Raw genomic sequence first — 27,207 nt, 5'->3', positions numbered from 1 at the left:
AGTGCCAGTTTCATTAAGATAATTGTAAGAAATCCTGCTCTAGTGGCAACTTATTATAAGTGCAACGGACACCTCTAGGTAGGAATTAAATGGATTGTGACTGAATAGTTATGGTAAGTGTTTTGAAGAGCTATATCAAAATCAGCAGCATGCCTGCTGATCTTTAAACTTCCCTAAAAACTGTTGTGTCCACTAAGATATGATGAGCCAACAATGATATTACTTTAGACTGTCATTTGCACAGTGGAATAATTTACTCTGGTGCGCTTGAGGCTTCACCAGGCCCTCTGGGCCTCAATCAGGAACCAGCTTGTCTGCTTGCTTTGTTTCTGGCACATTACAGAGATTTATTTAGTTTAGGCCTATCTCTTGATTATTTATCCAATAGTCTATTATATTTATAGAGACAGAGTTTCTGTTTTTACAGGAGCAGGCTGGATCCTGTCTGATGTATTTATACAGCTGAAAGGCCTTCAGTGAAAACAGTGGTGTTCTGCGATGGACTGGCCTTGTAGGCTGAACCTAGACATTACATTATCTTAGCCACAGTCCATTCGTCTCTCCTTGCTGCAAGGACAACAAAAAACCTTTTTACCACAAGTAAAAGGGAAATGGCTGTTTCTTTCTTCAAGCAAGGATGTGGCCTTGATTTGGTTTTACTCTAGCCTGCCTTGATATGCAAGACTTACTCTAAGGCTCTAAGGGTTCTCTGGTCCTAATTCTTTGTTAACAGACAGTCTTGCAGTCTCTTGGTGCAGAGCACAAAGAGTCCAAGTTTTTGGTTAGCTGATCAGCACTAAGCTCATTTTGACTCATCTGAAAGGGTCTCCACTATGAGCTTTGCTATGTGAGAGAAACAAGAGATCCCACGGAAGACGGGCTCCCCGCCAAGTGGGTCTACAAAGTGGGCGAAAGAGGGGTGCTACATTTAGGAATCCTAGACAGCTGGCTCACTAATGGGGATTCCAGAGCATTATAGAGGAATAGGAGTTCAAAACAAAGCCTAACACAAAATAAACTTGAGCATGAAAGATTAAAAAGAAGCAGAGCCTGGTAGTTAGATCCCTGTTTTCTTAGGGCTCAAAGCCACCCTTTAGGCTATGAACAGTACAGCTACCACAGTCATCACATCAAAATATCTTCTTGTGACTGTAGCATGTCAAGACAGAGAGTTTACAGGCAATACTACTGAGTTTTCAGCACTGAATGCATTTCCTCTTACCTTAGGGTAGCTCACTGTGTATGACTGAACATTTACTATTATCCCAGCAGTCAGAAATTTGATAGAAGAGCTTTTCCTGTCCCTAAGTAATGTTGCACTGATTCATAGCTCCACTGGGACAGAACTGGGAAGACAGAAAATGTGACTTTTAGACAACCTAAGGCGAATTCCTGGCTGAGTTTTGGGGTTGTTTCTGAGTTTCTAGGTGTATTCTTACCATTACCATAAAATAACTCATTGGGAAATAACAGCTTGAGTGAATGTCCATAAAGTCTATAAAGTCATAAAGTCTCCATTATGGGCAGCTCAGACAGTGCTCATGAGGGCAGTAATATCAGACCGCCTGTTTCCTTGTTTTAGTTTGAGAAATAATTGGTAAAATTTCTTGCTAAGTTATGCAAACTGTCCCAGGCTCCTTGTCGTTTTAGATAACGTTCAACAAGGCATTAAATGTTGCATAAGAAAAAATAACCATCTCTACACAGCACTGGTAGTGGCTTATTGTTTATCTAAAGTCATAAAACTCGTGCTGGACTTTTTGCCAAGCCCATATTGGCTGAAATGTAAAGGCAGATGTGCACATTTTGTTTATATGACTACCCATGGCCCACAGCGGCAAACTGTAAGTATTGGATGCAGTTCTAAGCTTCAGTGAGGGATGGGCCTTCAGATGAAAAATGACGATCAACCTGAGCCAGGAAACCTGCCGTTTAACCCCCACACTGTAGTTGAGAGCTATCTGGAACAGTCCAGACTTTAACACCCTCACTCTGTCTTAGTCTCTGGATAAAATCAGATGGCTGGATGGCCTACTGAGTTGTGTTTTTCCACAATCATTTGGCAGCAGTGCATGTGGAACAGTTACTGGAAAGTTATAGCGTGTATTTATGCCCATGTGCATACATACACTATGTCTTTTATGTGAGTTCTTCCTTTGGCATATGTGAATGTGCCACTGTTTTTGCAATGTTCTTTGCTCATTTCTTCTCTGCCTAGTGGGCTCTTACGCTTCAGTGCCCCCCCCTTTTTTTTTTTTTTTCTCCTTTTTGGGTGCGGCTGAAAGAGCAGCAGGCTGTCACGGCTCCCTGGGCTCTGACTGACCACAGCCCACAGCCAGAATGCCAGCATTGCCGGCTGGGCTTTGCAACATCACACAGGGGAGCCGTGGGAGCTGTGCAGCCTGTAAGTAGAGTTGCAGCTCTGGGCTGATGAGCAGCCCGTTGTCAAACAGCCCCCTCCTCTGCTCACTGCTTGTTATACTACAGTATGTTGTGTGCCTCTAAAGGAGGCTCAGGTGACGAGCCGAAAAGGAAATACAGCCAGGAAAATAGATTTTTGGTGGATTGATTCTAGACATGAATTGTGATAATAACGCTGCATTGCCGGTCAGTAGGAGTGAAGATGCTCTAGCAGGCTATCAATATTTGCTTGAGCTAGGACATATTAAATGGGTCTAATCATGGTTGCACTGATATATGAACCATGCCATATTCTATTTGGAAAGTTTCAATAGACAACAGACAAAAAAAAAAATAATTCCTGTAATTAGTTTGTGTGTTAAGGTGGCATGCAGTGCTGAAAACATGCATATTCGTTACCGTGATTGAAAGAATCATTTATTGCATCAACGATTGGGTTTTTAGTATCTAGTGAAGTTGAATTATTCACCTGTGTGTCTGTGCATTTTAGCGATGCACTCTTGGGTATGTGTATACTGTATCTGTGTACAGTCAGACCCTGGGGGACCTCCTCACTAAAGAGCTGAAAAGCCATACAGTACATGGAGCCGAGAAGATGGTTAATGCAGGTCCCCTGTCTTGGTTAGTCATGGAAGGCTGTTCAGATTCTTCCCTGGAAGCAAGTGCAGCATCTGTCAGGCAGAAAGAGACAGGCTGTGTGGAGGGGGACGCCACCATCTGGAAGCCATTCAGCCTTAGACTCTGTTTCGTTTTAGAGACCATATTAAACAACCCTTAGACTGTGACCTTTAGAATAAAAGAATAGCCATGTTTACCCAAAACATCATTATTGTTTCATTTAATTTAGCCTTCCTTTTGAGTCTTTTGGGAGTGTTTGGTTGAGACGAAATAACAAGCATTTCAGTCTCAAGGGGATATGGCATCAAGATACAGCAAGCAGTTTAGTTGTTGACTAATGATCTTATGGCCAACTGAGCCTCCTTTTTGTTCCTAATTTGACGCTGACAGGCCACAATTTGATGCTTTCCGAAACTATCTGTCATTAAGCTATTTCTGGCAGCACGCAGTGGGCTGGCAGCTGTCAGTGTGGACAGTGACAGGGTCGCAGACTGCATTTAGTGGCCTCCTCTCTGACTCCCAGGCAGCCCTGGAAGTGTTTTGTAGTCATAACACACTGGCTTTGAGGAGATCCAGCAGGGAAGCCACAAATTGCCCGTTGAGAAAAATGCTGAAAGCCAAGTGGATTGGAGATGAATGGTGTAGAATGATAGGATTAGCCACCCTTCTCTGTGGGCTCATTCCAAGGCTGCTAGGAGCATTAGCTTCCATTCCTTTTGCCCGACAGCGTTCCCAAAAAGCATAGCATAGCCCCTACGAGATGATCTGTTTGACATGACAAGGACAGCAAGTGAAGAACAAAGGGATAAGCTACCATGCCCCGAGGTGTCTTTGAGAGAGACAACACACTGAGCTTTGGGTGGCAAAATTGACTTTAATCTCGTCTTACATTGTGTTTTGGCCGACCATTTTTAAAGCACCTCCTCTGTCCTCAGGAATAATATAAGATATGCTATAAATAACTTTTACTGTTCCACCTTTATTAATGTAGGTCATTGGTGATATTTGAAAATGTGTTTTTACTGCTGTCTTTAAGTGGACTGGGGGGTCTTTGTCATTATTTATGTTTCCAAATGCCACCATATCAAACTTAACAACTTTGTACTCCACCCTATTCCATCTTGGTATGCCGACTCCCCAAGTGATTAATTAATTCTCATTTATGTACTGAACAGATCGTGTGCAAACTTTTCCTCTATCCACTTCTCTCCCCTTTCTCATAAATTATTGTCCACAAGTGCAAGCGACTCCAGATTTAATTATATAATGGCTGAGAGAAGTATAGAGGGTTGATTGTGCATGTACTTGGCTTCTGATCATAGCAAAGTAAACTGTGCCATTAATTGGGATAGAAGAATGAGAGGCTCCCCGCGGATCTGCTTACAGAACGCAGTTGGTCTTTTGTCTCTATATCACACAGTATTTCATTTAGTTCCTACTTTGAATTCCTCTATAATAGAATCCAAGATCCTTTTCTTTATGACAATATTTGGTGAACTTAATTTGCAGCGAACTGCAGGTCAGCTGCACTTATGTAGTGAGGAAAAAAGATCATTCGAGCAGACTATATTTTGAAGATTCTACCAAATAGCAGTTTTTAGCAGTCTGCCTCTTCTGCCATACACCTTTGGGTGCTGTACTATGCAGCATGCACCTGTGCTTTATAAAGATAAAGCCCCATATGTCACAGAAGAGTATGATGGCTAAATGCTGTGACAGAGAGAGATAATACTAAAACTACTTTCCTCTAATGTCAGGTGAATGTGTTTTTCTTAAACCCATCTTTTGTCTCACATCTAAAAGTGAGCATATTGCCAGTACATTTTTATTGCCCCTCTCTATGCTAAGAGATATTGTTTATTTATAAATTTGAAATTTACTCTGTTCTACCTGGATATAAATTGCACCTTCTAGCAGTGTTTATCACAGTGTTAATCCAACTGGAGATCTAGAGTAGAACCACACACCTCACTCAAATGAGAGGAATAAAATCCAGTACAGACGATTTCACCGGGTGTCATTCCCCAATCAGTAATTAGTTACAATATGTGATTATAACCCGGCCCTGTCTGTGGCCAGTGGTTGCTCGTAACCCACTTCCACATACAGTACCTGCATGCATCGACAAAGGTTAATTAGACTGAAGCTTTCAAAAGGTCACGCCACCATTTAAATTAGTCAATGCTGTTTGTCTGATCCGAGTCATTGGCAACACTAGGCCAATTAGATCCAATTACACTGATAGTGCTTGTCGTGGTCTGCCACCTAGTCTAAGTTAATGACCATTGGAACCCCAGTTACCCCAGTGCCCTGATTAAGAAAGGAGGAAACCATGGCAGGAGGAGGAGCTTCAGGTCTGGGCCCTGCCACATCATCTTCCCTTGACATTCCCCTCACTCCAGGGAAGACTGCCAAACTTCATGCGAGGTGAAATATTAGGATATGTAAAATGTGACATTTCTACACACCTCGAGAGGGGTAATCACAGTTGATGGGGATTGAAGCAGTAATCTCCAGAGTGTCCATGTGGAGTGGGCTGATGTGAGCATGCCAGTGTCTTGATTACAAGCACAGGAAGGCCATAGCAATCATCGGAAAGACTAAACCCTGTCTCCCACAAAGGCTACTCCACCTAGATGTTCTGTGAGGGAAATGGCAGCAGTTTCATTCTAGATTAATGTGCTCTGACAATAATAAAGGCTCTTCAAATAATTTAAGTACTAAAGCACAGTCAAGCAGTATAAGACTCAGGCTCAACACTCAGGCTGCTTTCACTTCTTCTTTTTCTCTGCTGCTGTACCTGGCTGTGAGGAGCTCCTGGAGACGACTTCCTGAATTTCTATGAGGCTCATATCCCTCTGCGGTACCATCTGAGAATAGAAGCGACAGCTCACACCCAACTGAGGGACTGTCAGAGGAAGTTGTTGATTAAACAGACGTCTTTCCTGCCATTCGCCATGAGACAAGAACACCATAATAAACATGCATTATTTAAGCATACCTGAAGAATGTGGGCAATACAGAAGAACAAAAGCCGTTGCTGTCTATCTATGTCTCTGCTTCACAACAGGAATGAGAAAGTGACTCATTTCTTACCTCTGGTTTGACTAACAGAGCGAACAGGAGAAAGGCTTAGGGATCTACCCAAGGAAACAATTGTTAGTGACAATTAGTTCTGATTAGCAACATCTCATTTGGATAAACTGTGGTGTTGGGATGAGTCATTTGCAACAATGCTGATTTTCAAAGAAAGTTTCAAGTCCTTTGCCTCAGGGAGGCTACCTTTGAATCGCATTGTTTCCGACAAGAGAAAAACTGAACTAGAGACAGTACATGGACGGTGGTGTCTTGTTTGCTTTGAAGCCTTCTTAGCTAAACCAATACGTACAAAACATCAACAAAAATAACCTAGTCCTTGTTGTACACCTGAAAATCTGTTTTTCCTCTAGTAGGTTCCCATCTTTTAGAGTTGTGCTCGAGTCTGAAACACTACACTGTCATCAAACATTTCCCCCAGCACCTGATAAATGCCTCTGCTTTGATCTAAGGAGCTGAGCAGGAAAGAAGGATGTGAAATACATTACATGCAAAGCAGGCCTCTCTCATAACTCGACAGTTGCTCTTCAGCTGAGTAAATCTCAGCAATCTCACAGATACTGTAACAGATTGCTGTTCATCGGGAGCGGACATTGGTGGAATGAGTTCTTGTTTACATCATTATGGTTAATTACCATGCAGATTCAGCCCAGCCAACTGTGTGTGTGTGTGTGTGTGTGTGTGTGTGTGTGTGTGTGTGTGTGTGTGTGTGTGGTGTTGTGTGTGTGTGTGTGTGTGTGTGTGTGTGTGGAAGCCAGACAGAGCTGTCACACACTCAGTCATCTCATTACTAATGCAGCACTGTCTCCAGTGTAACAACTCATGCTGCTCTAGAATGTTTGGTCATTCTTATGATCCCTTTGAGTGTATGCCAGTGGATGGGACTATTCCCCACAGTGTATATAAATGAATAACCGAAAAAAACCCTTTGTATCTAGACATGTACAAATCAACTAACTGCTCCGCAAATCTTGGCGGAACATTGCTGCAATTGTGACACGCCTGGCAACATTTTCAATTTAACACTCATAGATGGGTATTTTAATTATTATTGAATGAATAATAATGACTATGCCACATTCCTCTTAAAGCACTTGATTGAAATTACAAGGTGAGACATTTAACATGAGGATGATTATGTATTTAGAAAAATACAACATGATAAAGCATGCAGTTATTGTGAAAATGTGATGTATTTGGACTAATCAGGTTAGTAACTCTACTACATGTGTGAATCCTAGTTTCACTTCAGTGTTGAATCAAGTTCCTTGGCCTCTCAGTCTTTCACTTGGCCTCTCGGTCTTTCACACACAGGTGTTGAACCCAGTGTTGACCTTGCCGGGCTTGTGTCCATGAAACTGGAATTTCCTAGTGTATCACAGGGTTCCATTTCAACAAGCTTGCACGCAGTTATCCGTCAATCATAGTCCCCAGTCCTACAGATGTGTTTAGTCGAAGTACAAGGTCTCTCTGTCGTAATTTGAAATACAGGGTACGTTCTCTCTTGCTCTGGCTGTACACATGAAATGTTTTCAAGGGAAGAAGTCAGATGCCATCTCAGATTAAAATGAATGTCACCCAAATAATTATTTATTTGCTTATTTGTAGCTTTTAGACTGGATAAGTAGCAATTATGACAATTATGAGCATGGCACTGAACACGAAGATACAGCAGGGTATATTACATTAACACATTTAGACATACAAATTACTAGTCTGTCAGGCTGCTAAAGGGTGTGCTAACTGTAAGACCCTTTTCAATGTTGCTCTTTTTTCCCAATGTTTTGTTTATGAATAATAGACATTCAAGGGGATAAAAACCACAAGATCCTCAAGCTTAGGTCCCCTATGCACTGACATTAATTGCTACCCCATTCTAATTAATCACAAGGTAGCTATTGCTTTTACACAAATAAAGACCTTTGCCATGATGGTAACACTATTAACCACGAACGGTCACGTTTTGATTAAGTTTAGGCACAAAAACTACTTGGTTACGTTTAACATTTGGTTTCAAACAGGGAACAAGTGAAAGTCCTGTGTTTTGTTGAACTATCCATCCACCTCCACCACCTCCCAACTCTAACTTTGTCACCCTATACTTCCATATAACTTCCTCCTTTTCTCCGGTCATAATTACATAATTAAAGAGTTGCCCATAAATAAAACGTAACTATGGGTCATAATAAGCTGCTTGCACAGATGACCTATGGTGTGGGACAGGACAGTGTCATATTTTGTTAGTGTTGAGCAATGACAGAATGATTTAACTCAAAGAAAATGAGGGAACAGAATTGTCTCTTTCCAGAGCTTTCACAACAGCAAAGTTGTCTCTTTGTTCCCCTTTGAAAATAGATGAGGTAATGTTATGTTCAACCATATCGCCATGAATAATTTTTAATCCTCTTAAACGTTATCTTGTAGTTGGCATTTTATTCTTTCTAAATTATTTTGACTCTGTTTTCTTTTTTTTTTTTAATTGTCTTTCTTTTTTGTAGCTTATTTTTCCTTGTGCACAAATCCCATGCAGCTAGTTCTCTGCGCTGAGATTAAGTTTTTCACTGCAGGTTTTCTTCAGATTTTTATAGCAAGTCTTTTCCTCCCCTAAAAACACACTGAGCACAACTCTTTCCTGTGTTTTGTTAATGCATTGGTTCCCGTGTGTTTTATCAAAGAGAATGCATAAGGAAGAGAGCTGACAGGTATTGGGAGCCTCGGGAATGTTTGTAGTTCTTTGTGTGGTTCAGAAGTGCACAACTGCATGTCTACATCCAGGATATGTATAAATTCAGAAATGAATATTTATAATAGTCCCCATCTGCTTGGCACATATTTATGATCAGCTTTGTTTGGTTTGACGACAGCAAACTGGGAACAGTTCATGCTTTGTTGACCAATTCACCAGCCCATATTTATGCATATACATGAGAACATCAGGACAGCTATGAGACTCAGTACAAAGTTCTTAAGACTTAAACTGTATACACAAATGTACACAAGTTACAAGCCTTGCCCCCCTCATCATTTTGTTATCGAAACCACAGCAGTCTTCCCGCAGGCTTAGGTGAATGATTGTGCACATTGGCAGACACGCCAGTGTTTATGCTCTCCTACATAATTCTTTAATCACGGTGCTATTACCCCACACATACACCCAGTTTAGTGCCATTATTATCTCCCAAGGTCAAAGCAAACGAGGGCTGATGCACTGTGCCTGGCCTGAGCTGATTGACTGACAATTTCAAACTGGCTCAATCTAGGCCTACTCAGCAATTCAGGAGGCAATGCAGCACCTTGCACAGGTTTATGAGAGAAATATATTAGCTCTAACACTGCAGGCTTGTCTTCTTTGATGCTGGAGATTGCCACAGAAGTATAAGATGCTTCTTTTTGGCCCAGCAAATGTTTTATCCCATGTACTGGCAATGACATTTGTGTTCAGACTGAGATTATTTTGCTGGTTATTAGTATTGTGGATAAAAAACAGTGTGGCCTTGTTGTTGACCTTACGCATAACATTTACCTGAATGATGTGCGGTTTGCAAGAAACAAGCCATTTCTCCCTGAGCTTGTATTTTGTTATTGTTTTTTGTGATTTAATGTGTGATAGAGAGAAAGTATTTAGTAGCTGAATATCAGACTGCTGATTTTTGAATTTGCAGCTATTCCTTAAATTACACCCCCACCTTCCACATTTTTCTCCTGTTCCAAGTTAATTAAAAATTATACACCATGTTAGCAATAAATCATTATGAAGTAGGCCTACTGAAGTAATAATTTCATGGAGTAATTTAGCAGATTAAACATTTCTTTCATTGTCAACCAGTGACCTTAATATCATAAACGTCACACTCGTCCTTTTATGAATGATACCACAACTGTCAGGGCCATAAAACAGATTTAAATTTAAATCAGCTATTACTGTACCTGTATGTACCTTATTCCTTTCACGTACAGATGAATCTAGAAAGCCCAAAGATTTAGTCACCATGCCACATGCTGAATGAAGTGCCTGCCAGAGCGAACACAGGGGTGAATCCTGTTTCATGGTTTGACTTTTCGCTCACAGCTTGGAATGCCAGATAACCTCCAAATCTCACTCAGCTTAATATCTAATGTCACATCCATAAACCCCTGGTAATGACAATATGCATGGAATAAAATCTGGGGCTCTTTATCATTAAGGTCTCAGCCCCCTCTCAGGAGAGCAAAGAGTGCGAGATGGAGAACATGGAACAAAACAAATGCGCTTATAATCACTTTTAGATATGTGTAGTGGAGTGCTAAAAGTAAATGTTTAATGTGTGTTTTTGTATGTGTGTGTGTACAGTATTGTAGCACAGAGGTGGACATAGTGGGTAGAATGCACTTTTTGATCAGGAGAGCATCAAACTCTCTGGAGCAACGCCAGAGGACACCAATCAATTTGGATATTGAGAAAGCACTTCATCTGATAAATTCCCTTACAGGAAGTTTTCTTTTTTATCTGGACTCAGCACAGCAAAGTCACTGAGCAATTAAAAGAACAAGCATACTACAGGATTTCCCATTCAGTGATGCAGTGAAGAGGCTCTATTATGAAATTGAAGAGAAGTGATTTGAGATAAGTGTACACATCAGATCGCTTTGGCTTAATCAAGGCCATCATGGCTCCGGATTCCTAACGCGAGGACTTAATGGTTCCCAACCGGGGCCCAGTTCTGCAAGAGTCTTTGGCTTTTCCAGAAAGAGGCTGAGTAATAAGAAAATGTGTATGTGTTTGGCATAGACCTCTGTCAGGCATAGTGATGATGACCTACATGATGGTCTCTTCCCCAAGCCTCAGTGTGATCCACTAATCAGGCCTCTGTGAGTTGTTTGTGCTTTTCTTACATTATTGATAAAGAGATGTTATAGAAAAACAGACCCTAGTCTGCTCCAGTGTTTTCTCTTTCCTCTTTATTTGCTGAGTGACAGAATTGTTTGGTTCCATTAATAATTGCAGTGGAATATGAATCTACTCTCCGATAAAGTGATGCAGTACATTTTTGCTCCAAAAACATGTGATGTATTTGGTGCAGAGAAAATGGTTTTCCAGTTTTAGTAACTAATTAATGCTTTATCAATATTCATGATGAACTCCACATTTAGAAAGCTGTAATTAGCTATATTATCCTCTGGCCATTTGTGAAAATGTTATCCATATAGTTCAAATCAAACCACAGCAACAACTCGAGTTTCTGACCAACTGATATACTCTACAGTTGGTTATTACCTAGCATGGAAATCAGAAGTCATTCCAGAGGCAAACAGCACATGACAGAGCCCCTTAGTCTGCATGGAAGATAGAAAGAGTTGGACGGACGGTGTCATAATTCACCTTTGCCACGTGGTGATTCCCTCAGTCACCTTCCTGTTTCCTCTCAGCCAGCTGCTCCCTCTACTCCCAATCAATCTGCAGTGCCACCGCCGCTGCAATTCACCATGACCTTGAGTGGCATGTCCCTTCTTCTTTGTTCGGCATGTTGGTGGGCTTTGGGTCCTTTCTCATTCCTCCTCATTTAGAGTTGCACCTGTGCTCATACTGAGATAGAACCACTTTGCAATGCCGCTCTGGGATTTGACTGCATTTAACGAAAAATCTCATATACACAGTCAGTATTTCTGCCTTGTGCATATACAGTATTAACAGTATTTGAGTATGAGTAAAAGATTCAAAAGATAGAACATACATGGTTACTTGTAGAAACCAGGAAACATAGTAGTGTTCAATATAAGTATTAGCCTTCATATTTCTGATAATAATCATTATTTTTCAGCTAGATTTTTTGCCTAAATTCTCTGTCTGAGTCTGTTTCTTTTTTGTTATTGTTTTTGTTGAAGTCTGGAGGAGGTGGGGGATTTGTTGTTCTGCTTGGTTGAACATAGACATGTATAGTCTGGGCCAGGCAGGGCTGGCAGGATGGCTCCCTTCAAGGCCCCAGTGTGACAGAACTGTCTCTACATGAAGGTGACCCTCTCTCTGGATCCTCCACTCTGCCCAGCTTGCCTGTCAGGTCCTACAGGCGACATGGTCTATTAAGCACCTTAATGATGACCACAGCTTCATGCACTCACACACTAGACCCTTACTCCTTCATATCTCTGTGTATATTCTGAATGCTAAATGTATCTGAGTGTGTCAGTATGTTTTCTCTCTAGCAACATCTTTGTACAAAACAGTCTAACTTGTATCCAGCTAGTGTCTGAGGGGAGATTTTGATTAGACCTGGACGCTCGGTGAAATAAATCTCCTTTGGGATTTAAAGGTGGATACTTTGAACAGGCAATCCTTCACAGGGCTTTTACACTCAATAAATCCACTAACGCCCCAATGTTTCAAAACACTGCTTTTACAGCCTCATGCTTTATATCCATATCCTGCACTGTGGTGGAAAAGTGACAGGACTACTTGAAGATGGCAACAAGCCTTAGGGAGTACTCCTACCAACACTTTCACATCTGTTGATCCCCCATATCCCTGTACCTGCCATGAATAAAGGAACTTTCCGACGTGACAAGGCAGATATATTATGGACTCTCCCCTTGAGCTTGGCAAGAAGAGGCTGCCACTGGGCTCGATGTGTGTAGATTTTCAGATCAGGGAAAATGTGGGGACGGGGGATGAGATTAGGTCTCCTAGGGCATCCTCGCTGCAGCTTATCCCATCGTAATTACCTTCATGCAGTGTTTACATGCAGTGACCACTGGGAGTGTATGTCCTCTTGATTCTCAAACAGGGTGGATTAAGAGCAGGTGGGGAACAGGGCAGCAGTGCCACCTTAATGATGTTGCAGTCCCATAAATTTAAGTATTCTTACCACAACCAGTAGCACAATTAAACAGTAACAGTGAAACACCATGTACTGCAGTCTTAAAAAAGCACTCCATGCTACTGTGTCTTCTGTGGCATCAGGTCATTTCTATGTCATTTCACAGAGAATTTGAAATAATCCTCCATGGTAACCTATTTCTGTAGGACATCATTAACATTATATTTTGCTGACACTCGGACCACACAGTGGCAAAGCTGTACTATGACTAATATTATATTGCTCTTATTTAAATCACAATTATGGCTAACAGCTAAAGCTAACATTGATTAATAAAATGCATTGCCCACGGGCTAATAGCTAGGTAGCCACTGCCATATGTACATTACAATTCCATAACAGTAGCTGAGCAGACATTTCAAGGAAATTATGTTTAATTTTGATGATTAGCTTAATAATCAACTTCAAAGTTGCTGAGGAGCAGAACGTGTCAGTGCTGCTGAGAATGTAATAAATGCACTCAACAAGCATGTTTTTTTAAGTATTTATTCTTGTTACATTCCTTATCACCTTGCATGAAATATGTCTGCATTATTGAATTCATGTTTAGTCTGTCATGATAATGATTTCTGAGACAGCTCTGCTATTATGTAGCTTCATATGGTTCTAGACAAGCAAGGCTAAAAGCTCATCAAAGAACTACACACAAAACTGAAATGTGCATTCACATTGTCACCTTTCAAGAGCCTTTTCATATGGAGACAAAGAGATGCAAGGCCCTTTGTTTTTGCCGTAGGTGTGAATATCATTAGCTCTACCGTGAGTGCAATAAATGCGAGTAGGTGCAGTAGCCTTTGCCCATGAGACAATAAAACACATATGGAAATGAGCCGACAGCATGACTAATAGCTTGCAGTTTGAACCACGCCACCATCTCAGCAAAATGCCTGTTCTCTCAAAGTGAGCCATTATACAGTTATCAATGAGCCTGCTTCCCCTTTGATCTCTCTTTTTAAGTGTTGAGGATTTTACAGCCAAAAAAAGAACACCTTAGAGAAGCCATTGGTTTGCATGCTGTCTGCTGTTATGCCCAAAATGAGGATAAAATGAATACAAAGGAAGCTGTCACTCTCCATGTCCCTCCTGTCCCTAATCCCTCCACTCCTGAGTCTGCCTGCCACACCATCATCAGAGCTCAGATCAAAGTGTGAGAGAATGGCCCAAAGGTTTGCACAGGGGGAGAGCTGACCTCCTCAGAGCTTACTATGTCCTTGGACCAAAGTCCTTTTAAGGGCTGGACATATTCATTGAAAACCGATTCTGCGCAGTGGGCCTAAATTGAGCTTTACTTTGGATCAGTGATCTTGCTTTATGGACATTCCCTGAAGCAGTCATCGTATCTATAGTGTCAGTCGTATAAAGACAGTTTAGTCGTCTCATTTGAAAGTCCGCGTGTTTATACAGCTGGAATAAACTGAGGTTGGAAACATGCATTATTGCATACAGTGAATGTATTTGTACTCATGCCCATGGTTTACTGTAAGCTTAAGTCTTTATTACTTGAAGCGCACCAGACCAGTATGGACTGTAAATTGAAAAATAGTGTTTTCTCACGCTAATACGACACAGGCCTTGACCTCTCATCCCGCTACTGTTAATTAGTGTTGGTTGCTCTTACCTCTGGGCAAACTCAGATTTATGGCTTCATGTTGGGCAGAGCTTTAAAGTGAAAGTGCGCTGCTGGTGCCTAGTCTGCCCACGGACTTCATGGATAAACAGACTTTCATACTCTGAACCAATGCTCTGGTGTACATGTTGATACCTTAACTGCATATGCATGTGCTGTGTGTTATTGAAATATACCTGCAGTTTAACAAATAGGTCACAAATAAGATAATGTATTTTGACACTGATTATATGATCACGTCCTTGTGTTGTAGTGTAATATAGATTTTATAGATATGGCAGTATTACTGCTAGTTTTGTGCTGTACCTCTGTACAATCCAAGCTCCTATATATTTTAATACATTATAATCTATTGTAAGATTTATTCAATCTTTAAAGGGATGTTTGGGCATTTTGGATTATTTGCTGATTTACCAAGCATTACATAAGAAGATCAATATCAATTTCATTCCTTCACATTCAATACAGAGACAGATCAGTCACATGTTTAGCCTACCCTAGCACAAACATTGGCAGCAGCGGGAAGTAGCTAGCCTCCAACAGAAGTTATTCTGTTCAAGTTATCTGTCTGTCCATAGCTTCAGCATTTTTTTTCTCGTGCCTATTCATCTCACCCCAGTCTACCTTGGCTCACCAACATGTAGCAGCCTGCCTTTTATTCCCCCACAACACTGCATCGCAGGAGTTCACACAGGCTATGTATCACTGGAGTTGTGCAAATGGGATGAGTTATCATCAGCGTTGCGGAACTGAGTTCGATGAAGGCAATCACAGAGCACCCTGAGCTTCCGTTAACAAAGAGAGTTCATTAAGTCCATTAAATTCCCAGTTGACAAAAACATCCCAGGCTTCAAGTCTTGGAGTAATTATTCCTAAAGCACAAGGTCGATGAAGAAATCAGAAGAAACAGACTGAGCCAATGCTGTACTGTATGTTTTGACTTACAGTATACAGGAAAAACACAAACATTCATTCTTCTAATTGGAAAATGTGTCCCTATGATTCAATAATAATTATGTACTCACTATGCTTCCAAGGGGTCACTGCTGCACCAGTACAGAGCGCTCAGTTCGATTTGCAGTTAATGAGGTTGGGTCTCTTAACGAATGTTAGTTTTTATTTTGTATGTAGTGCTTTGGGAAATGCGGTTATGGCCTATTTTATCATCCCTTTTGATTCTGTGCAGAGCTCCCATCTATATTCATTTGGGTAATATTTAACTTAGCTTTTCCATTTTATACCATTGCACACTGAATAAAAGTCCAACTAAAATAAGTTATGGAGCCTCTTAATTAGCTGTAATGTAAGGTTCACAACTCTGTATAATTACTGAGAATCATTCTTATTTAAACAAACTTATCTGTTGTGTTAATGAAATATGATTTTGTCATTGCTCGATCAGACAGCCTTCCAAGGCTGTATACAGCTGTGACTGTGGAGATGACCTGGAGTTCATATCTATTGGGATTTCAGTGTTCATATCCAAAGTCCTGATTTTAGTGAGGAATACCCTTCAGTGACTTCTCTCCTCTGTCCTGGGTGATCATGGGACTTTAGCTAAGAATAATCTCAACTTTCACATATACCATATTAATTCCCACCACCCTGCTGACCACATACTAACGCTGTTTCTGTGTTTTACCTTGATACTGACTCCACAGTAACAACTGCACAATAGCGCTCACCCCACTACGACTACTCCCGAAATATTAGCATACCTTTAACCACACTCATCAATAAACCTTGAATGCTATAAATAATGCAGGGAAACAAAATAAAGGTCGATTAAAATGATCAATCATCCGTGCTCTCTTTAAATGGCAGCGGTGGTTGCAGCAGACATGATTTTTTGTCTCACACTGGTTCTGCCACAAAGACAGAGGCCATGCAGCTAGTCACTTGTCCTCATATGTATGCTCTTTCTGTCACGTCAAAATTCAGAGTGGGGTTTTGACTTTGAAGCCCCTTTGATATGGTGCTTTTGAAATGTTGAAGGACGCCTTGAAAGAAAAAAAAAAAGTTTAATTAGTAGCCTTACATTGGAAGGGTACCATAGGCTGGCTTTCACATTGCAAGACTAGAACCCCTTTTTTTCCTTTCTCTGATTAAATGTGCCATTGAAGTTAATTTATGAATGGAAATTAAAGTAATGTCTCATGAAAAATGCTCCCTAATTACTATTTTACTTTCATTTAGATCAACCACGTGGGAATATTCTGCTCTTGTGGTACAAATCATCAGTTATATTTTAGGATTACTGATAATTCTAACCTCGCAGCTCCATATGCTGCTAATCTCTACAGAGACTGTGTGACATGGCAAAAGGATATTTAAGAATCCATACATGGCCTGGTTTTACCTTCCATAGAGGGATATGTGGCTTGTCTTGTCTCTTTTGCTCCATTTTATCTTCAGCATTTCAGACGCTTTCTCACTTTGAGTTAGCTCATGAAACAGCAGTTTGATAGATTCAGACAGAATCCTCCTGTTCCCTGCTTTGATCATTTTCTTTAGGCCCACCTGTAATTCAGGCCTCCAAAATGCAAATGACTTTTGATGCTACACAGTATGCACATGCGCTCTACATTTCTTAAGCACTCATTGGAATAATCACAGGCTTTAAAGGCCCTGAGGCATATTGAATGATGTCTTCTACACCGCTGAGCATTGAGGTTCAAATATTCAAATCAAACATTTTGCTCCGGATTACCACAGATACATTTCTCCTTTATTTGCTGCTTTCTTTGCTGCCATCCTGGGATTCAATCAAAATGCCTCCTACAGTTTATAATGTCATGGCTCTTGTGATAAATGCAATAAAAAATTCATAAGACCATCATAATCATCTCAGGGCGAGGATCTTAATCAAAGTAAAGTTCAAGGCCTTAAAGGAAGCGGATGTTAGATACTGTAAATTGTCAAATAAAAGCTGGTTTTCAAATAATAGTTGAAGCTGTGGTCTGTTGGAACAAATAAAGTTTGGTCACCAATAAAGGGGAAAAAAAGAAATGACCTGTGCTATGATGGCTCATGTGGCATTTGCTGGATAATATGCAATTTTTCTCAGCAATATTTCCACCAATACAACATAGTCATGATGTACTTTCCATTTTTTGTAGTTTTTAACATAAATATTCTTCATGGTCAATCAATGTTTGCATTAACAGCAAATTTCCACAGCAAACAGGAACAAGAAAACTAGACTAAAAAGTATGATAGAATAGACATTAGACAGTAGATGAGATATAAAGGTCTATGTCTAATAACAGCCTGTCTCAAATAAAGTCCCGGTTAATCCCTTCAGTTAGGGTAAATAAAGGCAGCGGCCACTATTTGTGAATGTACTGTATTTCACGATGATTCGTGATCAGGCGACAAAACCACAGGTCTATTATCTCAACTGTCAGTCTGAGGCTCTCTCCACTCCACAGCCTTTCAGAGCAGCCCTGCAAACCAGTCTTGATTTCACCTACCACAAGCATGCTACTCTAATCAATAAGTTCTATTTTGAAAAACAGAAAATATCTGACTAGAAGTCCGCCTGCCGACTGTACAGAGTAGTGGTTGAGTAGCAGGAATACATTTTGTTATTGAGTTTAGCTGACATGTTCCTCGCCTACTCATTTGAATTCTGTCAGTCATGTGCGGGTCATAGAGCGGTCAGTCAGTTTGTCTCACAAATGTGGATTTCTTTCTTTTGTCTTTGCCTCTCTGTTGCTCAGTGGTCAGTGATATAATTTCAACAGATATTGAGCAGGAGCTCTCATACATAAATATGAGCAGGCGTCTGGTTGTATGTGCCCTCAGTTCAGAGCACTATCATTTCCATGCCGGTCTAAATGCTCTCTCTTTAACACTGAAAGAATCAGTGTCACCAGCAGACCTCTGTGCGAGCTCACGTTGATATGAATAATAAAAGAGAACAATTTCAAACCACAAGTCTATGGTAGTTATGCATTCAATGTATAATACAGTATATATTTTAGTCTTGCAAGCACTACACATTAGCATGTTGTAGCTTTGCAGTTTTCAAAGTTGCATTCTAGTTCCCCATGAAATGAAATGTTGTATTCACAAAAGCTTCTTAGTGTACCTACGCACTGCAGCTTTGGGCTTCAGGCTGAACTGTGCTTGATCAACCATACTGCTGGTCATGGACCGATGAATCAAGCAGCCATCAGTTCAGTATCTGCTTGTATTTGCTCCACTGCTCTGCCCTATCCACAGGCTGCAGCATTTACACCTTTTTTCTGCCCATTCATCTCACCCCTGTCATATGTTTGGCCGACGGACATGCTGCAGCCTTTCTTTTTCCCCCTCCAACACTGCATCCAGTGCATGCGCACATGGAATCAGTACTGTGGGACTAGCAATCATAGAGCATTCTGAGCTTCATTATATGCAAAGAGACTTAATTATGTCTATCTACAGTTATAGTTTTATTTTTGGTCCAATCCCAATGCATGTCCTTGTGGACTGACAAACATACATTTCTGATAAGTCAGCAAGGGCTCAGGGTTGTCTCACTGTAAAAGTGGCAAGTGCTTAAAGGCTCTTGTGAAGCTTTTGAGCCATTTATGGACCCCTACAGTCATACTGAGTGCTTGACCAAATAACCTGTAATTTTTAACATTAGACTATAACAGAAGTTGAAACAAGGATGACAGCCTCGGCAGAAAACAAACAAACACTACACACCACTTCATCTTGAAACATCCATCAAACCTCTTATTTATCAAATTGTGCACATTGCCAGTATCATTGCCAGTATATCCCAAAGTTTGTTTACATGCCCAGAGAACACTGATAATACTCGCTCTTTAAAATGACCCATTTTCACATAATATTTGGATGAGAGTAACCCAGTAAACCTCACACTGCGTTCACAAAAGGCCAGGTTAAGATGGCAGACATAATTCAGTATTAGTTATTTTACTGTGTGAAGGGAACGTCTCACCCATTCTACAGTTTGTCTTCATTGCTGCTTCAGACTCACACAGCACAATAGATACTTTTTGATGTCAACAAAAACATAGTTGTAAGCACAATGTACAATTTCTATAGTCTGGATTGTCAATACTCTTTCATTTATTAGATGTCACCTACTGTTGCTTAGGGGAAGGATTTACTTGGTGGTGGCACATTTCATACTTTATTGCAGACAAGACCCTTGAGGGGGATAGGAATGTTCTGTTCTGGTTTATTCATAACAACAAGGATTTTCCATCACAGAGGAGCAAAGGTGTATGCAAACATCTTAAACTAAATAAGCTGTTTTCCAGAGCGTCATGGCCTGTAAATTACTCCCCTGCATGTAAACACAGCCAGTGCTGTTGAGTCCTTAATGGACACTCAGATATTATTGTGATAATAGTTACACTTCATCACAGCAGATATAAAAATGGGTGGTGGGACTCAGGCCATTAGGTTCCAGGTTTTCTCACCCTCTGCATTTTTCCATCCTCCATTTAGCATAATGACACTCAAACAATCAGCGCTCACATTAGAATATGGAGTGTGGCATTATGCAGAATAAAAGGGTGTTAACGTGTCATATTTGAATATCCTGTTCTGTAACCATGACATGCTCTTCCCAGCAGCAGCAGGTAGCTGATTCAGACAGAGAGACCAGGCATGACCTACATGCTTAAAGAATTACAGCAGTCAACAAAGAGGATTGTCTTGGATTCATGTTCTGATACTATGATGTAAGCCCACACTGTGGCAACAGTGGTGAATAATAACATACTTCTGGTCGCATTTGCACAAGGTCTCCCCTCGCTGCTGTGATTTATAAGCATAGCTTCCATCTGCAAACAGGCTAGGAGGCTTCAAGCTACGGGGGCAGCACCCCGGGTCCAGTGCTATTTACTCAGCCAGCCGAGACGAGGTTCTCCCTCGGCAGGATCCTGCAGTCACTGTGCCCATGCATGGTTTTCTTACCTTAACCTGACTGCTCATGGCTACTCTGTAGTTGCTGCAGCTTGGGAATGTGACAGCTTCAGCAGGACAGCCGCATCTTGCCACAGGTTGAGCCATCTTTACTGTGTCATTTCCTGCTGCTTAACAAATGAATGAAAGCTGCGGGCTACCGGGATCTCAGTGGAGTAACAGTGAATTAGTTTTATGAGCGCTGTCTTTGTGAAACTCTAGTCACACTTTCAAGTCAATAAATCATTGTTTTAATAAGCTATTAAAAAAATTCATATCCAATTTCATATGTAAATATTACAGTAAATGCATATGAATTATAATTAATATCATATTCATTAAAAAGATGAATTAATGTAACAGAATTATAGTTTTTCCAACAAAAGACACTGTAGCCAGTTTGTGCTGTATTTAATATACTGCGAGCTGAATAAGTGTGTAGAGATGCTGAGAGGAAAGGTGCTCCACTTTAAAGCTATGTGATAGATTAGGGAGGAGTTCCAGCAACAGAATAATTTCCCTGGTGACCAATTTCTGAACACTCCCTAAGCAAAGAAAATCAGCAACAAGCCAACATGTCAGGCACAGCAGCATGCCAGGGTGCAGGCGGACATGCTGACTCACTTCTAATGAGCAGCCAGAAATAATAACCTAAATTAGGAATCATAGGTCACGACTGCATATATACCGCTGACTGTCCTAATTAACACTAGACCTTTTACAGTGTAAGCCGATGTACAGGTATGTACACTAACAACCATCAAAATAGCTTCTACGGTGGCCCAGTGTTGATGGTGGAAGAACAAGAAAAATAGGCTATGCTTTACTAGGCTTACAGAGTTGCATGCTGTGGCTGCTTTTGAAATCCACTGGAGCTGTTTTACTACACTCACTTGGAGTATTCCCGCCTTACATGCTGTCATAACAAATTATAAGACACTGGCAATCATTTGTTTTCTGTCTCTAAAAGAGCTGCAACTTGATTTGACGATGAACAGTTCCAGTGGGACTGACCATCACTACTCATCTACTCTGAATATGAATAATTGCATCACTGAAGCAGGTACCACAGTAAGGCAAGGCATGGCAATGCACATTTATTTTTTATAGCAAATTATCATACACAGAGGTCATTCAATGTGCTTAACAAAAATAAAAGAAGCATAAAAATAGAAGTAAAAAAGCATGATAAGAAAATAAAATAAAAACACAGATTATAAAATAGGCAAGAAGTGCAAGATTAAAATTTCAATGAAGGAAAATAGAGCAATTTTTAGCTTCTTTTTAAAGCCAGTGACAGTTTGGGCAGATTTGATCTCCAGAGGGAGCTGGTTCCAGCAGTGGATAGCATAATGTCTGAAAGCCATTTCACTCTGTTTAGTTTTAACTCTAGGCACCACTAACTAACCAGCTCCTGCAGATCTTAGAGACCTATTTGGCTCATATACATGAAACATTTCTGAAATGCATTTAGGGCCCAGGGCATTAAGTGACTTATAGACAATAGGTAAAAATTTGATGTCAGGTAAACAAATACTGTCTACTATAGTCTCTATAGTCCTCCCCATGCTCACCTTTACATTAGGAAAGTTGCATATTTAACATCTAAAGTCTTTAATGATTTTAACAAAACTTGAAGCTTATGAATAAAATGAACATATTGATATTTACAGATATGAATTAGCTGTGAGGTGTATAATTTGTGCACACTTTAGTGTAATTTATTGCAGCTGATTTATAGATGAAAAGGATACGTGTGTGCCAAGATGCTATCAGGCCTCTTCAGTTTTATTGGATATTTCTCTTTACTTTTGGCTATAACTGTCCTTTAAACAAGTAAGTGACATCTGCATGTGCCACAAAGGCGTCAGATCTTTACAGCATCCCGTTAAGTGATTACCTGATGCATTTTCACACTGGATCAATACTCCTTAATGGATCAGCCAGGGAACTAATAAAAAAGATTTTAATTGATTATGCTGATGGCATGTCATTGCAACAACCTGTGATGTGTTAAGGTTTAGTTGCAGTCAGAGCAGAAGTTCAAATTGAAGAGACTGACATCATGGCCTTTCAGCTGGGAGAGGATAACAAGGCTTCTGGCTCAGGATCAGTTTGGCAGCTGAGACTGGCTGGAGTCACTGACAGGAAAAAATGCTCATCTTATCTGAAGATTCAATTCATTTCCTTTCTTCTTATTATAATACAGCTTTAAATAGATTCCTCCTTTTAAAGAAAATGTTGATGCCTATTTCTGTTGAATGTTGCCAAATGTAAAACTGGCTAATTTAGAGAACACCGAAAAGTATTGGATTCTCACTGGACTAAATTCCAAGATGCTGCTAATGAGTCCATGGATTAGAATTACACTTTTATGAAGCACTACATTTCATTGCTGCAGATGTTCAGATGTCCTTTGGGTATCAAATACAAACTTGTTTGTATCTAACATTAGATTTGCACTGCTATTATTCATTTCTTACATTAATTCTCTGTTTCAGATATTTAAACTTTTTGTGTCTCAGTCTCAGTATGCCTCTGTGTGTGCCATGGGCAGAGCTTGGCACAGGACTAAAAATGGTCATGCTTTTCCACGCTTCATCATCTATGGTTTGTGTCAGACCCAGACAGTCATCTGGAAAGGTCAGAGCTCTTTGGTAAAAGATTTAAATCACCCTACAGAAGAAAGATTCACCTTGACAGGCGGAACCTGAAAACTGGTAAATAAGAATACAAACAGAGACTCATTCCTCTTTGCTTAAAGCAAGGACAAAGCGCCCGTTGCATTTCAAAGCGGGTGTCATAGGTTGTGATGCGTTAGAAAAAAAAAATTGCATAATTTATCAGTATTCAGTTAATTAATTACTATCTTAATATGAGAATTATGTTTATTTCCTCTGTCAGTTGAAAAGATTAGAGCCACACAAGATTAGAACTCTGACTACTTGTTTGTATAATTATATGAGGTGACATGTATTTGCTATCTATCTCTTTTAGGTCTATTAATTGTGTTTGCAGTTCTAAAATGAAATGATCTTGGCACAGCTGCTAGCAACAGCATGTTTCTAAATACAACTTGACAGGGTCAGTGTGGCAAAACAAACTGTTGGGCTTAGTTTTGGCACTGGGAGAATCTGACATATGAGTGTTGTTCTTTGATGAATCTCTTTATTGTTCTATATTCATCCTGTTGTGAGCTGCTACAGGAAATGTTTTCCTTTTTTTACATTTGTCATCTCACGATATTAATGTTGTAGCCACGCCTTTTGATGAATGCGGGAACTAAAGCACGTATTCAGCTGCTTTTGAGGACAAATGGGACCTTTGAAAAAAAATCTTTCTCTTTACTGTTTATTAATATACTTAAAAAGATGAATGTGAAATAGGGAAACTTACAACAAGGCCTATGTATCATAATATATTTGCTCACACAAGTAAAGAATAATGAAACTATTTTCTGCTATAAAGCCATGCTTGAATAATATGTCTGCTGCAAAGCGCTACAAAGCAAGAGCTATTACAAGGTGGTTACTTTTTATAATCTTTTTGGAAAAGACAGCCATAAATACATGTAGGATTTTGCTCTTAAGCTCATGAACATATTTATAATATTTATTCTGATTCTCCGTTATGTCTGTTTGGTTTTATGTATGTGTGTCCCTGCACTTTGGTGGTTGGTGGGATATTATTGAGTTCTCCTATTGATCCACATGTGGCAGCAATGACTGTGAGCTTGTGTTTAGTTTTCTCATCATTTTGAATCAAATGCACTGAAAATCCCCCTGCTGTGATGTCCGTGTCGTTATTGAGACACAGCAGAGTCCCCGTTGGCAGTTTGCATCAACTTTACACAGAATGAAATCTATCTAGATAACAAAATACATTAAGTTGAAGACATGTATCAATGGGCTGAAACAAAATTTGATGAGTGGCATAGCCTCTGCCCTTGGCTAAGCTCCATAAACATTGATAGAAGAGAACGGCTGCGTCTAAGTTTGGGCTGTAGGCAAAAAGACAGGATCAATCGACCTCATTTGGATATTCATGTGCTGCAGATTATTAAGCAGCGAGCTCTAGATGTACCTATGAATTCACCACGGTTCCCTCAGGCAACATATGCAAACTACGACTGTTATGGACATCAAGTACAGGCATTAAGTACTAATAGGGCATCTCGTTCATTTGGGCAACGGTACATGATAGAATTTAGTCCGGCAGCCTCCTTAACACCACAGTGTGATCATGATAATCTATCTAATGTGTGTGTAAACAGGGGTGTTCAAGTGCAGGATGGATTTAATGTGTCTGTTCTTGGAAGTCAGCAGAAAAGTGCACAGTACATAAATGTGTGTTTGTGTGTCTGCATTGTATATGAGAGCTGGAGTATGGTTTACAGTGCAGTGGTGCATTAGCATTGCAGGGTTTTGGGTAAATGGTATTGCAAATTGCTCCTCTTGGGAATGAATAAGTGAAGCAGTAGAGATAAACGACAAACATACAAAGGTGAAGAGTAGGTGTCCCACAATGGCTATAGTTTAATGAAGAGATATGCTATATTTACTTTCAGTCGTTGATGTTTGAATTGCTCTGCTTTGGATTTTATTATATCTTGTTAAATAAAAATCACAGGTGGAGTGTGCTTTACTGTGAAAGGAAATGTAATAACGGACTCACAAAAAGGCAGATAGGATTTCAACGTCCTGGGTGGAGAGAAAAGACTAGCTGTTGTTTATTTATCACTTCTCAGCACACATTCATTTCTTAATGAGACTGATAGAAGTTACTTTTGTGATCTATGATCTACGTCACATCTCCACACCTGCCCATACACTTAGATCATCCTCTTCCATTAATCTGGCTGTACCCCCTGCCTGTCTGACTACCATGGGGTTCAGAGCCTTCGACTGTGTTGCCCCTCGCCTCAGGAACTCGCTCCCACAAGACATCTGTAATACTGACTCTCTTCCTACCTCAAAACACGCCTCTTCAAACTTGCGTATTCTGTTTGACTTCAGCATTCACATTCTATACAATCATATTTATCTCATCCAATTATATTTATTCTAACTTATTTTGTATTTCATGCCTTGTTGGACGACTGTCTGCTGCTACAGTATATTTGATTTCTTTTACTGTGTTTTGTAAGGTGTCTTTGAGTGCCTTGAAAGGTGTCTGTAAAATGTATTAATATTTTTGTTATTATTATCATTATTATTGTTGTTTTTATTATTATTTTGTCACATTTTACTTGTGATCATGGTTTGACCGTTATCGCTCTCTCTCTCTCGTTTTTTTGCACAGGCCTTCCCATGTATATCCACAGGCATCTATGGTAAGCTCAATCTCTCTTATTTTTTTTAGCTTATTTTATTTTATTTATTTTACTTTATTCTTGAATTTATTGCTTTTCACTGTAAATAATGTTTTATGATGTGTTCACATTATCACTCTATACATACCTCTTGTTGCAAATCTGATTCCAGTTGCTGCAGTATATGTTCTGCATCAAGGGAAGCAGGTACACAAAATAATATAACTAGATTTACAAAGCTTTGACTTTGAAGACGAGTACAGTATGGAGAAACAAACCAACAAGTTCACCTTACACCGTGTTGCACAAAGACACAACTTAGTATGAGGTGAGCAAAATGTAGACCCTGAACAATGCTTATGTTCCCTTGTGGGACCAGGCCTGATATGCAGCAAGGCATCGCTGGCAAAGAGCTGGTGTGCTCATTAGTCTTAAATAAAGTCACATTGAAAACATGCAAAACTTGTTGACAGGCTTTGAAGTTTTGATGGTAAAAGATGTGGGAGGCAGGGAAACTGGATTATATAGAAAATATAGGTTCCCATTGCTGAGATGGTAAACATATTTTTTCACAATACTGTTTATAGTATATGACTTCCAATGAATATCCACATAAGGTTTAATAGTTACAGTGAGTGCCAAATGTACACTGATTTAATTAACATGATAACCTCCACTGGCTGTCACTGACAGTAAGTCATCGGCAGTGTGGTTTACATATAAACATAACTCTTATGAATAGTTATGAATAATTTCAAAATTATGTATTTTGTGTAACACAGTGCTGCCATGGTTACAACAAAGGTTAGTGTAAGCCAGGAACTGTTAAAAACGATCATAGATCTGTAATTGTTTGGGCAGTCATCTCATGAGAGTCGTTCGCTCCTCTGATCACTCTCTAAGAGCATATAACCAGGAAGCCAAGAAAATTAAGACCATTTTACAAGACCAGGTTCTCCCTGTGGTGCAAACAGTGTTTCCTCAAAATTTTCCCATATACATGTAGAAGGGTTATAACGCCCCTGTGTACAATGTAAAAGCAAATTCAAAAGTGCTTTCTTAAACTCTAAAGTGATTCCATAACCCTTCCGTGGCCGCCCGAGTGACCAGACCTTAACATTAAACCTTTGCATGGTCTCCATCAGGAAAGAGATGATGTAATTTACCTCCTAAAACACATTAGGACACAAACCAAAGAGAGTGTGAAAGTTCTGGAGCCAAAAAGTGATCCTAACTCTGCTCACACGGTTGACAGTGAATATCATTCTACCATGTTTCTTTTGTTTTGTTCACCTTTGCATGTTTCTGAGCTGTATTTTCGATGCTGTAGTTACTTCTAGCACAGTACTTCA

The 27,207-nt window shown here is 40.0% G+C and overlaps 1 protein-coding gene across 2 annotated transcripts in view; it reads left to right on the top strand.

The window, feature by feature from the left end:
• The window catches only part of macrod2 (MACRO domain containing 2), a 401,391-nt gene that overhangs the window by 277,898 nt on the left and 96,286 nt on the right, over window positions 1-27,207 (top strand). For both annotated transcript variants that reach the window (XM_022743689.1, XM_022743688.1), the window contains exon 7: window positions 25,846-25,876. In XM_022743689.1, coding sequence (XP_022599410.1) covers window positions 25,846-25,876 — 31 coding nt within the window. The remainder of the gene's footprint in view (window positions 1-25,845; window positions 25,877-27,207) is intronic.

The sequence above is a fragment of the Seriola dumerili genome, unplaced genomic scaffold, assembly GCF_002260705.1.
Source record: "Seriola dumerili isolate Sdu_G_001 unplaced genomic scaffold, Sdu_1.0 BDQW01000073.1, whole genome shotgun sequence".
Taxonomy (NCBI): domain Eukaryota; kingdom Metazoa; phylum Chordata; class Actinopteri; order Carangiformes; family Carangidae; genus Seriola; species Seriola dumerili.
The sequence above is the reverse complement of the archived record's forward strand: the minus strand, read 5'-3'. Positions and strand labels throughout refer to the sequence as shown.